The sequence below is a fragment of the Scyliorhinus canicula genome, chromosome 3 (assembly GCF_902713615.1).
Source record: "Scyliorhinus canicula chromosome 3, sScyCan1.1, whole genome shotgun sequence".
NCBI lineage: Eukaryota > Metazoa > Chordata > Chondrichthyes > Carcharhiniformes > Scyliorhinidae > Scyliorhinus > Scyliorhinus canicula.
In genome coordinates this window covers 22,420,331-22,434,046 of record NC_052148.1, presented here as the reverse complement: position 1 = coordinate 22,434,046, position 13,716 = coordinate 22,420,331, and the positions used below count along the sequence as shown (strand labels likewise).

Here is a 13,716-nt window from a genome sequence, read left to right as displayed (position 1 = left end):
ACAAACCAGTCCTCTGGGATGATGGATCAGCGTCCAGACCAGGTGGATGTGGTCATAAATGGTCTGGCCCGGGACCATGTGAGACAGGTCCAGGTTGCTTAGTGAGAGGAGACGGAGGGTGGTGGGGCAGGTTAATAAGGAAATTAAGAAGGCAATACAGGACATTTGCCTTTATCAGTCGTGGCATAGATTATAAGAACTGGAAGTTTATGTTGGAGCTGTACAAGACTTTGGTTAGGCCACAGCTAGAGTGCTGTGTGCAGTTCTTGCTGCCTCACTATAGGAAGAATATGATTACACTGGAGAGGATGCAGAGGAGATTCACCAGGAATGTTGCCTGGGATGGAACAGTTGAGCTATGAAGAGAGGCTGGATAGGCTTGGGTTGTTTTGCTTTAGAGCAGAGAAGGTTGAAGGCGGATTGGGGGGTGAAGATAATGAGGGGTAAAGACAGGGTGATAGAAAGCAGCTGTTCCCCTGAGTTGACGGGTCAATAACAGGAAGGCAATAATATTAAGGTGAGGTTTAGAGGGGATTTGAGGAGTAGTGGGAGTCTGGAATGCACTGCTTGTGAGAGTAGTAGAGGCGGGAAACCTAACAACCTTTTAAAAAGTATGTGATTGAGCTCTTGGAATGTCATAACATTCAAGGCTATGGACCAAGTGCTGGAAAATGGGATTTGTGTCGATTTAGTGTAGTTTTGTTGGTGCAGACGCGATGGGCTGAAGGGCTTCTTCAGTACTATATGATTCTATGACTAGAGGACTGTATACCACTGTGTAAGGGTAACCTTGCATTGGCCCACATATAATCAAGCCATTGAGTCAGCAAGTCATAGGTTCAGGTTCCACCTTGGAATTGAACACACCAATCTAGTAAGGGAGTACGGCTCTTTCAAAAGAATATGCTAAACTGAGGTGGATTTGCACCATCTGGAGAATTGATAAATAAAGGCTTGCATTTTCACAATATCAGGGTGTCTCCAAACATCCAACTAATATTGCCATATAAGAAACACAGCAGCTGAATTGGAGAGTTCTCCTCCTGTCTTGGCCAATACAGAAAACAAAAAATCAGATGATTTGCTCATCTTGTTGCTGGTTGTGGGAGCTTACTGTGCACAAATTACAAAAGGACTTGAGTAGAAAAGTAGAGAAGTGTTGTTGCAATTGAATTGGGTGTTGGTGAGGCCACATGTGGAGTATTGTATCCAGTTTTGGTCTCCTTATTTGAGGAAGGATGTCGTAGCATTGGAGACAGTCCAGAGGAGGTTCACCAGATTGATTCCGGGGATGAAAGGGTTGACGCATGAGGAGAGATTAAACAGTTTGGGTTTATACGCACTGGCGTTTAGAAGGATGAGAGGGGCTCTGAATGCGAAATGGGATTGATAAAGTAAACATAGACCACGGGCGGGATTCTCCCAGCCCTGGACTGGGGCGGGGAATCCCCACGAACGGGCCACGTTGCCCCACCGAGTCCCACCGGCGCCATTCTAACCTGCTCTGGGCCGGTGAGACCTCAGCGTGTAAGGGTCTGGCAGCGGCCTTTGAGGGGGGAGGGGGGGGTCTGACCCTGGGGGGCGGGGCCTCCAATGTGGCCTGGCACGCAATCAGGGCCCACCGATCGGTGGGCTGATCTCTGTGGCTGGGGGCGTCCTTTCCCACACGTCGGTCCCTGTAGTCCTGCACCATGTTGCGTTGGGGCCGGCGCGTTGAAGGAGGCCACTGCGCATGTGCGCGTTGGTGCCGGCGCCTCGTTAGCACGGGTGCAACTGCGCGAGCGCGGATCCCGTGGCGCACAGTTCGCGCCAGGATCTGCAGCTGAAGTGGCACGAACCGCTACAGCGCTGTGCTGGCCCCCAGAATTAGTCCTGGGAGCAGCCCATTCATGCCGTCGCAAAGCGCAATAGCATTTACGACGGCGTGGACACTCTGCCGGGGGATTGGAGAATTCCGCCTCATGTTCCCCCTTGCGGGAAATCTAGAACGAGTGGTCATAGATAAATGTTGGGAAACGGTAGATTTAGAACTGAGATGAGGAGGAACTACTTCTCGCAGAGGGTGGTGAATTTGTGGAACTCGCTGGCCCATAGTGCGGTGAAATCTGAGTCATTAAATTGTTTCAAGAAAGAGTTAGATATACTTTTGATTAAATGGACAACGGGTGGGGAGATGGATTTGAGATCAGGAAGAGGTCAGCCATGATCTGATTGAATGGCAGAGCAGGCCCGAAGGACTGAATTGCCTATTTCTACTCCTAATTCTATGTTCCTAAATTGGCTGGAATGGTTCCTACATTGCACCAGCATTTCAGTTGCTTTGGGGAATCCGATGTGAAAGGTGTTATAAGTTTTGCATTTATATAAGATGGTCTGTACATGAAGAGGTTTGGTCGAAAGCGGTTTGATATTTTACGGCAGGTCATTGTAGTAACGCTGAAACTGAAAACTGCCCTTTGAGTTATCACCTTGGCATAGCCCAAACACTGAAATCTATGGGAATGGCCTGTATTGTGCTGTCAATTAATTTAATCACAAGGTTGTTTTTCTGTTCTAGTGCACCTCCTGTCAAACACCATTCAAGGGGTGTCTGCAACAACGACTGGTGTTCAGTACCAGCAGTCCTGGCTCTGTCTTATGTAAGTAGCTCTTAACTAAGTTTCAGTGCTTTACTTTATTTATGGGTGTTTCGTTAGCAGACACCAGTAACAGAGTCATCGGACTCATCGGACAAAGCTTTGACAAAGAATCATCGGACTCGAAACGTTAGCTCTTTTCTCTCCCTTCAGATGCTGCCAGACCTGCTGAGATTTTCCAGCTTTTTCTCTTTCGTTTCAGATTCCAGCATCCGCAGTAATTTGCTTTTATCCAGTAACTTTCACTCTGGCTGGTTTCTGATCCAGGACAAAAGGTCAATGATTAATCTCATCATGCTGCGGTAATCCTGGATTGGCATTTTTTTCCAAGTTGGTCTGGAAGTGTGGTTGTGATGGAATAGTGAAGTTTGACTACTTCATCTGGACCCAGTTAAGTAATCGTGTCATGCTGATCTTTAGAATCAGAACAAGATCTGCGACTGTAGTTATTTGGAACGGTCCGGAATACTTAATTTATAATAAAGCTGCTCCCACTGAGGCTGTTTATGTTGACTCCACGGGTTCCCCATCATGTTTTCACTCTATTTTTTCACGGAATATTTCTGGGGATATTCTGGCGGAGTTCGTGTAGACTTTTAAAAACAGAGACACTCTTCGTTCCGACACCCCTCTCTCTTTTCCAGTCTGTATATTGTCTGGTCAGGGCTGCATTAACAGAAAACCAGCAGTTGTATCTACTTCCTGTAATGTACAAGCTTCAAAAACCTATTACTCTGCCTTATTACTCTGTTCCTTTTGGCTTTTTCTTCAGCCTTCTGCTGTAGTCATTGGCCAGAGTATTTTTTAAACTCATTCTTTTGAAAACTGTTAAATTGAGTGACTTATTTTGTACAAAGGCTGGTGCAAACGCTAAAAGCTATGATGTGGAAATCGGTCTGTATATCGATGAGAAAATGCTGTATTAAATTCAATGTGAACATAGCGAAATGCAAACGGTCAATTTTTTCAGCAACAAAAATAGAACAATAGAAGCTTATGGGTGTGAAAAGAAAACCTTGGGCAAAATATTGGGGCTGGTAAGATTGAGATCCTACACGCTGACTCTTTCCCGCTCACCCAACAGATCTCCGAAGTGGGGCGCCACATGTTGAGAGTAACATGGTGGTGGTTGTTCACATCAGGTAACTCGCTGGGAGCTCCATTGCTAAGAGCAGCTCAAGTTGAGCAGTACCTGATCCCAGACACTATGTTGCAAACCTCGTATTAGTTTGCCTTGTACCACTGCCAGAACCTGGCTTGGTGTCTGTCCACCTTGCACTGAAGCTCTCACGCCCGGCTCTATCCTGCTGCGACTAATTGCGTCTCCTCCTCTACCATTGCCCAAGCAATAAGAGAATGTTGAGTCACTCGCTTTCCTGGGCATTTGAGGTGAATGTGAGGTGATGGATTTTGATAGGAAGAACATGGAAAGACAATACAAGATAAGGGGTAAAATTCTAAAATGGGTGCAGGAGAAGAGGAACTTGAGTGTGTATGTGCAGAGGTCATTGAAGGTAGCAGGAACATAGGAACAGGAGTAGGCCATTCAGCCCCTCTAGCTTGCCCAGCCATTCAATGAGATCATAGCTGATCTGTGACCTAACTCCAGATATCCGCCTTTGGCCCGTGTCCTTTGATACCTTTGCTTAACAAAAGTCTATCTATCTCCGATTTAAAATGAATAATTAACAATCTATATTGGGCAGGCGGAGAGCAGTTAATAAAGCATATAGTATTCTGGGCTTTATTAATAGTGGCATAGTGTACAAGAGCAAGGAGGTCATGCTGAACCTATACAAGACAGTCGTTAGACCACAGCTGGATTATTGTGCACAGTTCTGTATGCACACTATAGGAACGCATTGGAGAGAGTGGGAAGAGGTTCACACAAATGAAATGAAATGAAAATTGCTTATTGCCACAAGTAGGCTTCAAATGAAGTTACTGTGAAAAGCCCCTAGTTGCCACATTCCGGCGCCTGTTCGGGGAGGCTGATAGTTCCAGAAATGAGAAACTTCAGTTATGAGGATAGATTGGAGAGGTTGGGACTGTTCTCCTTGGAGAGAAGAGACTGAGATAAGATTTGATAGATATGTTCAAAATCATGATGGGGCTGGACAGAGTAGACAGGGAGAAACTGTTCTCGCTTGTAAAAGGATCAAGAATGAGAGAGCACAGATTTGCAAAAAAAGCATATGCGTGTGAAAAATAACTCTCACACAACATGTGGTTTGGGTCTGGAACGCACGGCCTGGTAGTGTAGTGGAGGCAGGTTCCATTGAGGCATTCAAGCGGGAATTTGAATAGGAACAATGTGCAGTGGCGTGGGGGGAAAAGTCAGGGGAATGGCGCTAAGTCATGATGCTTGTTTGGAGAACTGATGAAGACGTGCTGGACCAAATGGCCCCTTCTCCACCGTAACACATCTGTGATTCGGTGACACATCAGCATTGAGGGAGAGCTGAACTGTTGGATGTTTTTCAGAAGAAATGCTAAATTGGGGCCGCGTTTGTCTTGTGAGGTAAAAATACCACAAAACTATTTCCAGATGAGCAGACCTTATTGAACATTTAAATAGATTATCTTTCGCTTGTTTTCTCGGGTACCTGGTTATGAGCAAATCACCTGCCGCGGTGGGATTAGAACTCGGGTCGCCAGAGCATTACACTGGGTATCTGGATTACTAGTCCAGTGACAATACCACTATGCCACCGCCTCGCTGTGTTGTTTTTACTGGCCCCCATGAGCCTGTACCTGTTGATTGAGCTCTCCACCACCATATCCTGCAATGTCTTCTCCCATAACCCTTCAACATATTTACCTTCTGTGTTTCAGTTTCTTTGGGACAACTTGCTTTCTTGTTCATAGTCTTGGACACATTAGTTAGTAACTTCAAAATGCTCTATTTTCCATAGTTATTTGACTTTGTGGGGATGCGGTGGGGGGGGGGGGGGTGATGGTATCAATTGGTCAAGATTGATTCAGCCACCTGTTTCACACATTTCACAATTTTGCATATCCATTTGAAGTCAGCGGTCATCCCCAATGACCCTTGGACTGAGTGGCTTACTGGGCCATTTCAGAGGGCATTTAAGAGTCAACCAAATTGCTGTGGGTCTGGAGTCACATGTAGGCCAGATCTCACATGAATGGCAGATTTCCTTCCCTAAATCATTGAGTTTACAATGCAGAAGGAGGCCATTTGGCCCATCAAGTCTGCACTGGCCCTTGGAAAGAGCACGGTGCTTAAACCCACGCCTCCAACCAATCTCCGTAACCTAGTAACCCCACCTAACCATTCGGACACTCAAGGGGCAATTTAGCACAGCCAATCCACCCAACATGCACATCTTTGGACACATTTAAATGACATTAGCAAACCAGATAGGGTTTTACAACAATGTGGTCACCATTACTGAGGCTAGCAAGGGGCCGGTTTAGCTCAGTTGGCTGGACTGCTGGTCTGTGATGCACAACAAGGCCAACAAGGCGGGTTCACTTCCTGTATCGGCTGAGGTTATTCACGAAGGCCATAGGCTTTGCTCCTCGCCCGAGGTGTGGTGATTCTCAGGCTAAATCACTTCATTGGGTCCTGGCTGTAGCGTCTACACTCCCTGCGAACCCAGTCTCACTGCATCTTGGAAAGTGTTAATGGGAAAGCTCTTTAATGTAGCTTGTGTTCATACTGAAGTGTGAATTTGTGTGTGTTTGATAACCTGGTCAGGCTGATCAAGGGTGGACTTTTATCTTTAATATCCTGAGACATCATGAAGACATATTACTTAGAAACACTCATCCGACACTGATTATTGGCTCTCTTGTGATGTATAGCCCGAGGCGCAGTTTCTTTTATCTACCCTAGGCCATGCTAAGTGGTGGATATTCCAATTTTTCTGCTGTTGGATCACATATGGATACACTTACTAGGTAAATACTTTTTTTACATTAACAGATTTTTCAGAAACAATGTAGGCATTGAACTGGGAAGACATCTGTTTGGCATATTGGTTCCCCTCACAAAAATCTGCTTTGGTAAGAAAACAGGGTTCCTAAAGACCCTAAAACCTGACTTGGTGCCACTGCAACTTTCCTTTCAAAGTAAAATTTGAAGCCCTGCCAGAGCAAAGTAATATATCAGCGAGGAGTAATTAGCAACTTTACCTGATTCCCCCACCTCAGGATTGCTTTTGCCCCCCCCCCTATGAAGTCTGGTGTTGGGATTTCACTCGTGTCATCTCCTCTGGTCCCCAGACACTCCCTCTGGCGAGTCGGCCTGGCCAGTGAATGCTAGCGCACGGGGAGAATCAGAGCTGAGTGCAACCATCTTCACATTCAACCATGCATTCGTGTGGGCATACAAACACATGGAACAGGATCAGTAATAGGCAGTTTGACCCCTTGGGTCTGCTCTACCATTCGATCGGATCAGCCATGATCTTATTTCTGTTCCCAAGTTCTGCATTCCCACCTGCCTCCGATTTCCCCCCCTTAGGTGGGATTACAGGGATGGGGTGGGGGAGTGGGCCTGGGTAGGGTACTCTTTCAAGGGTCAGTACAGACTCGATGGGCCGAATGGCCTCCTTCTGCACTGCAACAATTCTATGGTTCTAAGAGTCTAGTGGTTAGCACTGTTGCTAACATAGCGCCAAGGTCCCAGGTTCGATTCCCGGCTTGGGTCACCATCTGTGCGGAGACTGCATGTTCTCCCCGTATCTGCGTGGGTTTCCTCCGGGTGCTCCGGTTTCCTCCCACAAATCCCGAGAGTTCTGCTGTTAGGTGAATTGGACATTCTCAATTCTTCCTCCGTGTACCCGAACAGGCGCTGGACTGTGGCTACTAGGGGCTTCTCACAGTAACTTCATTGCAGTGTTAATGTAAGCCTACTTGTGACAATAAAGATTATTATTACCTCCACCGTAAAAATATTCAGTGACGCCGCCGTCACCAGCTTCTGAGGACTCCCATCCCATTCCCCCAGTTCCTTCACCTCAGTCGCATCTGTTCTAATGATGCCACTTTCTAAATGGTGCTGCTGACCTATCTTCATTCTTCCTTAATTGTGTTTTCCCACCCACTGTGGTTGACGGGGCTCTCAACCGAGTCCGACCCATGTCCCGCATTTTGTCCTCACCCCCTCTCCTCCCTCCCAGAACCAGGATAAGGTCCTCCCTATCCTCACTTTTCACCCCACCAGCCTCCACATTCAAAGAATCATCCTTCGCCAGTTCCGCCAACTCCAGCATGATGCCACCACCAAACACATCTTCCCCTCACTCCTCCTGCCTTCAGTTCTCAGGGACCATTCTCTCCGGGATACCCTGGTCCACTCCTCCATCACCCCCAACGTCTCGCCCTCTTCCCACGGCACCTTTCTTTGCCCCCTCCCAGCTCACCATCCCAGGGCCTAAACCCTTTTTTTTCCCAAGTGAGACACCGCTTAATGTGCCCTTCCTTCAATCTGATCTCTCGCATTTGCTGCTCCCAGTGCGGTCTACTCTACATTGGAGAGACTAAATACAGACTGGGTGACCGCTTTGCGAAACACCTTCGGTCTGTCCGCAAGCAGGACCCAGACTTTCCTGTCGCTGCCATTTCAACTCACCGTCCTGCCCTCATGTCCATATGTCCATCCTTGACCTGCTGCAATGTTGCAGTGAAGCCCAACGCAAACGGGGAACAGCACCTCATCTTCCGATTACCACGTTATAACCTTCCAAACTTAACATTGAGTTCAACAACTTCAGACTGTGAACTCTCTCCTCCACCTTCACCCCATTTTATTTCTATCAATTTATTTCCATTTCTTCCATTCCCCCCCCCCCCCACCCCCCCACCCCACTCGGGCCATCTGTTCTCTGTTCCTGGTGCCTTTTGACATGCTGCTCACCTTTGTTTTGTCATTAACACACTCTAACCTCTTTATCAGCACCCTCAGCCTTAATCACCCAAATTTACATTCCTTTTGTCTTTCTGTCCATAACATATTTATCGTAGAATTTACAGTGCAGAAGGAGGCCATTCAGCCCATCGAGTCTGCACCTGCTCTTGGAAAGAGCAGCCTACCCAAGCCCACACCTCCACCCTATCCCCATAACCCAGTAACCCCACCCAACACTAAGGGCAATTTTAGACACTAAGGGTAATTTAGCATGGCCAATCCACCTAACCTGCACATTTTTGGACTGTGGGAGGAAACCGGGGCACCCGGAGGAAACCCACGCAGACACAGGGAGAACGTGGAGACTCTGCACAGACAGTGACCCAAGCCGGGAATCGAACCTGGGATCCTGGCGCTGTGAAGCAATTGTGCTAACTACTATGCGACTGTGCTGTCCTAATTTGCCAATCTCCACCTATCGTTGGCCCTCTCTGCAGCCCCCCCCCACCACCGCTCCATGCCGCCTACTACAGTATAAATCTGACTCCATTTCCAGTTCCCTCCAGCTTTGACAGTCATCTTGACTTCACACATTGGCTCCCTTCTCTCTACACAGATGCTGTCAGACCTGCTGAGATTGTCCAGTATTTTCTGTTTTTGCTGTGGATGGTGGGTTGCCCCTTAGAATTTTTTGTTGTAGTAGGAATATACTTATTCTGAAGTATCCTTAAATATCTGCCACTGCTTCTATATTAATGTATCTGCTAGCCTCATATCCCACTCCACCACAGCTAGTTCAGCTTTCATGTCCACATAGTTGCCCTCATTTAAGTTTAAGGTACTAGTCTTAGACCCACTCTTCATGCTTTCAAACTGGATATAAAATTCAGCCATATTGTGGTTACTGCTACCATGGAGTGCCTGTGCTCTGAAGTCATTAATTAAACCTGTCACATTGCACAACACCAAGGCTAATATAACCTGCTCTCTGCTTAGTTCCAGAACGCGCTACTCTATGAAACTGTCCAAAAACATTCTCTGAACTCCTCATTCAGGCTACTACTACCAATATGATTTTTCCAGTTTATATGTAGGTTAAAGTCACCCATGATCATTGCTGTCCCTTTATCACAACACTCAATATTTCTTCTTGTATTAATTATCCTACTTTGTGATTACTTTTAGCTGGCCTGTAGATCGCGTCGACTAGTGACTCCCTTCCCCTACTATTCTTCATTTGCCTCCAAACTGCTTCTACATCCAGATCTCCCAGTCCAAAGTAGTCTCTAAAAATTGCAGCAATACCGTCCTTGATGAACAGTGCTGCCCCTCCACCGTTACTGGTTTCCTCTTCCTCTTGGATGTTATTTACTCCTCAATATTCAGGACCCAGTCCTTGTCACCTTGCAACCACATCTCCGTAATGGCTATTAGATCATATTGATTTATTTGATGAATGATACGTGCATTCAGACACAGAACTTTTAGTTCTTTCTGTATCTTCGTAACATCTCGTGTTGACGATTGGCTTGTTCCTTCCGCACTTGTTTTGCAAATAATGGTTTTGGAGTGGGGTCTCCAGTGGTGATTTTCATATTTATCTATTCATCTCTGCCTCTCTGACCTCTATGGTCTTGGACAATTGTAGGTTTTTCTGCTTCATTAGCTGAGATTACGTCTTGACCAATCGGTGACTAAACTTGTGGGGAGAATGTAGCTGCTCAGTTATTGAATTAAAGGTGATAATGTCTTTTTCTCACTCTCTCTCTTTGGGATTGAGGCTAGTTAAGGATTTTTTGTTCAGACTTGGGTGATTCTTTGGGTTGGTCTGCGTATAATATGGAGGTGCTTCTGGTGATGATTTACTGCAAATGGTAATAATAATAATGATATTGCTTAGGCATATTATGGGCCGCATGGTAGCATAGTGGTTAGCACAGTTGCTTCACAGCTCCAGGGTCCCAGGTTCGATTCCCGGCTTGGGTCACTTGTCTGTGCGGAGTCTGCACGTTCTCCCCGTGTCTGCGTGGGTTTCCTCCGGGTGCTCTGGTTTTCTCCCACAGTCCAAAGATGTGCGGGTTAGGTGGATTGGCCATGATAAATTGCCTTTAATGTCCAAAAATGTTAAGTGGGGGCTACTGGGTTACAGGGATAGGGTAGATACGTGTGCTTAAGTAGGGTGCTCTTTGTTAGGGCCGGTTCAGACTCGATGGGCCGAATAGCCTCCTTCTGCACTGTTAATTCTATGATTCTATATTACTTTCCTACAATTCTTGCACTGTTTACCTCCCTTCTCTCTCACAGGTGCACTGTGACAACGCTCCGGAAGCGACATGTATGCATATGCCGATTGGGAAGGCCTCAGAACTGGGGAGAGAATTGCTGTGAGGTGCGATACGTTATACTAATCCTGGTGCCACCAAAAATGGTAATTTTAAATGTTCTACTTTTTGGATGCGCTTTGACTTGTAACGGTAGAGATTGAGAATGGGAATATCACAGAGGATAGAATTGTTTTGCCTGTACTTGATTGTATAAACTCCACGCAACAGCTTTACCTAATCGCGACACAAGAGTTCAGTGCTCTGCATCTCCACACCCTTTTTGAAGGTCCAGACCTATCAGTCTACCCAAAAATGCTTTCATCGTTTTTTTTACAGGGGCTAATACCTCTCTCCTTCTTGCCAGTAAAGCCTCCCAAGCCACCTAGGTTTGTTGATAGTAAAACTTGGAGCAGGTCACATGACACCCTGCATTCCTCCATTTTACCCTAAATTAAAGACACAGTCCCAAAACCGAACCTTATAAAACCTCACACCAGTAACAATCGAAAATCGAAAGAACTGAAGGATGTTCTCCCGGTGTCCTGGTTAATATCTATTACTCTACAAGTGCCATCTTTAAAAAAAAAACCCAGATTAGCTGATTGTTCACCTCTTTTGCTGTTTGTGAGATCAACTAGCTTTGTACAAAATGGCTGCTGCGTTAGCCATAACACAACAGTTGCTGCACTTCAGATCGTAATTGGGACACAGTAGGTTTTGGATAAATAAAGACTTGCAATATATGATCTCGGGACATCCCAAATGTTTCACAGCCAATTAAATGTTGCTGTTGTTGTAATGCTGGAAACATGGTAACTAGTTTCTCTCTCTGTATGCCAGCCTAAGAGACCAGTCAGGGCCTTGACTTAATATTTCACCCAGGAGGCCGAGACTCTCAAGTTGCTAAAATTAAGTTTCTTTTCCCCTTGCCCTTGCCAGGGGTACTGGGCCCCACACCAAGATGTTGGGATAAGCTCGAAGTCGATAATGATGAAGTAAGCTGCATGCAATCTCTGAAGGCTCTTATTTGAGTACTAGCTGGAACAATGAAATGAAAAATTAAAATCGCTTATTGTCACGAGTAGGCTTCAATGAAGTTACTGTGAAAAGCCCCTAGTCGCCACATTCCGGGGACTGTCCGGGGACTGAACGGGGACTGTCCGGGGACTGTCCGGGGACTGTCCGGGGAGGCTGGTACGGGAATCGAACCGTGCTGCTGGCCTGCCTTGGTCTGCTTTAAAAGCCAGCGATTTAGCTCAGTGAGCTAAACCAGTCCCTTGTGCTCAAGGTTGCAGCCTGGAATATGGCACTGGGCACATGCATCTCCACTGATCCTTGTCCTCTTAAACCATGTGGAAGTTGCGACGGTGCTCCTGGCGCCCATTGCGTGGGTCTCACACAGCTTCTGACAGCATCTGAAACAATCCTGCCAAACTCACTTTAAGGCCCGACTTGGAAAGATCACTCTATTTCTTTTATTAAAGCGGAGCATTCCAGCAACTAGCCTCAGATTCTGGCTAAGCCTTATTCTTCTGGTGTTCCTTCTGGCTGGGAGAGATGTGAGCAAGATGGTGGCAAGACTGGCAATGAACTCGAGGATTGTAATGCTGTTGCAGCCAGTGGAAATAACTTCGAGTTTCTTAACTCCCGATTTGCAGCCTTGCGTTGATAGTTGAAAAATGTCCAGTTTTTAAAATTAACTCTTCGCACCATTCTTTAAAAACAAAAGGACCATTTAAAATAGAGCATGCAAAAGGATCAATAACTGGAAACTGCATTAACTATATAGAATGAAATTTGGCGAGGCAGAATCCTTTGAACAGAGTATCTATTCAAATGAAGCAATGACTGAGTGTTCCAGTGCAGATTAATGCTTCCTGTATTAAGTAGAATATATAGTACAGAAACAGTCATTGGGCCCGAGATAAATTCCCCACAGGAGCCACCTCCAGTTGCCCCTAGTTTACCAGGTGAGCGGAAGAATTTTCTTTTTTCTTCAGCCTGTTTCGTCCCTCTTCTCCATTGTTATCTTCAATTGTTCCGACACACTTGGTACCATGTTATGTTCTGTGTTGTGGCCGTAGGACAGATGCTCGCAGAACATCTAGTTCTTTGACTAGTAAGATAGTTTTATTAACAAGATGAACACTTGGAAAGATAACTGAGGAACTATAAAACAAACAGTAACTAATAATTGAATTCAGTGAATTCTCCTGGAGCTACTTCTGGTGCGACTGTCCTCTTGTACGGCTCACTACCAACTGTCGGATCTCTGGTGTCACATGGTGGATCTCTATCGCCACGTGTTGATCGGAGGTCATACAGATAACTGTATACATTGCTATGCACAGGAATATCACCACACCTCATCCCTGGCAGCATTTGTGTGAATCTCTCTTGCACCTTCACTAATACCTTCACATTGTTTCTAAAGTGTGGCACCCACAGTTGGGTACAATAGTCCAGCTGAGGTGAAGTTTAACATAACTTCCTTGTTCTTGTACTCGAGGCACGGTGGAACAGTGGTTAGCACTACTGCATCACAGCGCCAGAGACCCGTGTTCGATTCTGCAGGTGACTGCCTGTGTGGAGTTCCTCCCCGTGTCTGCATGGGTTTCCTCCAGGTGCTCTGTTTTCCTTCCACAGTCCAAAGATGTGCAAGTTAGGTGGATTGACCATGCTAAATTGCCCCTCAGTGTCCAAAAGGTTACGGGAATAGGGCAGGGGATTGGGCCTAGGTAGGGTGCTGTTTCAGAGGGTCAGTGCAGACATGATGGGCCGAATGGCCTCCTTCTGCACTGTAGGGATTCTATGATTCTATTCTCATGTTAATAAAGCCCAGTGTACTGTACGTTTTATTAACTGCACTCTCACTTGT

General features: G+C 46.2%; 1 protein-coding gene across 2 annotated transcripts in view; it reads left to right on the top strand.

Moving 5' to 3' along the window:
- Positions 1–13,716, top strand: part of slc4a11 (solute carrier family 4 member 11) — a 237,110-nt gene that overhangs the window by 117,673 nt on the left and 105,721 nt on the right. For both annotated transcript variants that reach the window (XM_038793208.1, XM_038793207.1), the window contains 2 exons: positions 2,558–2,639; positions 10,819–10,942. In XM_038793208.1, the coding sequence (XP_038649136.1) occupies positions 2,558–2,639; positions 10,819–10,942 (206 nt within the window). The remainder of the gene's footprint in view (positions 1–2,557; positions 2,640–10,818; positions 10,943–13,716) is intronic.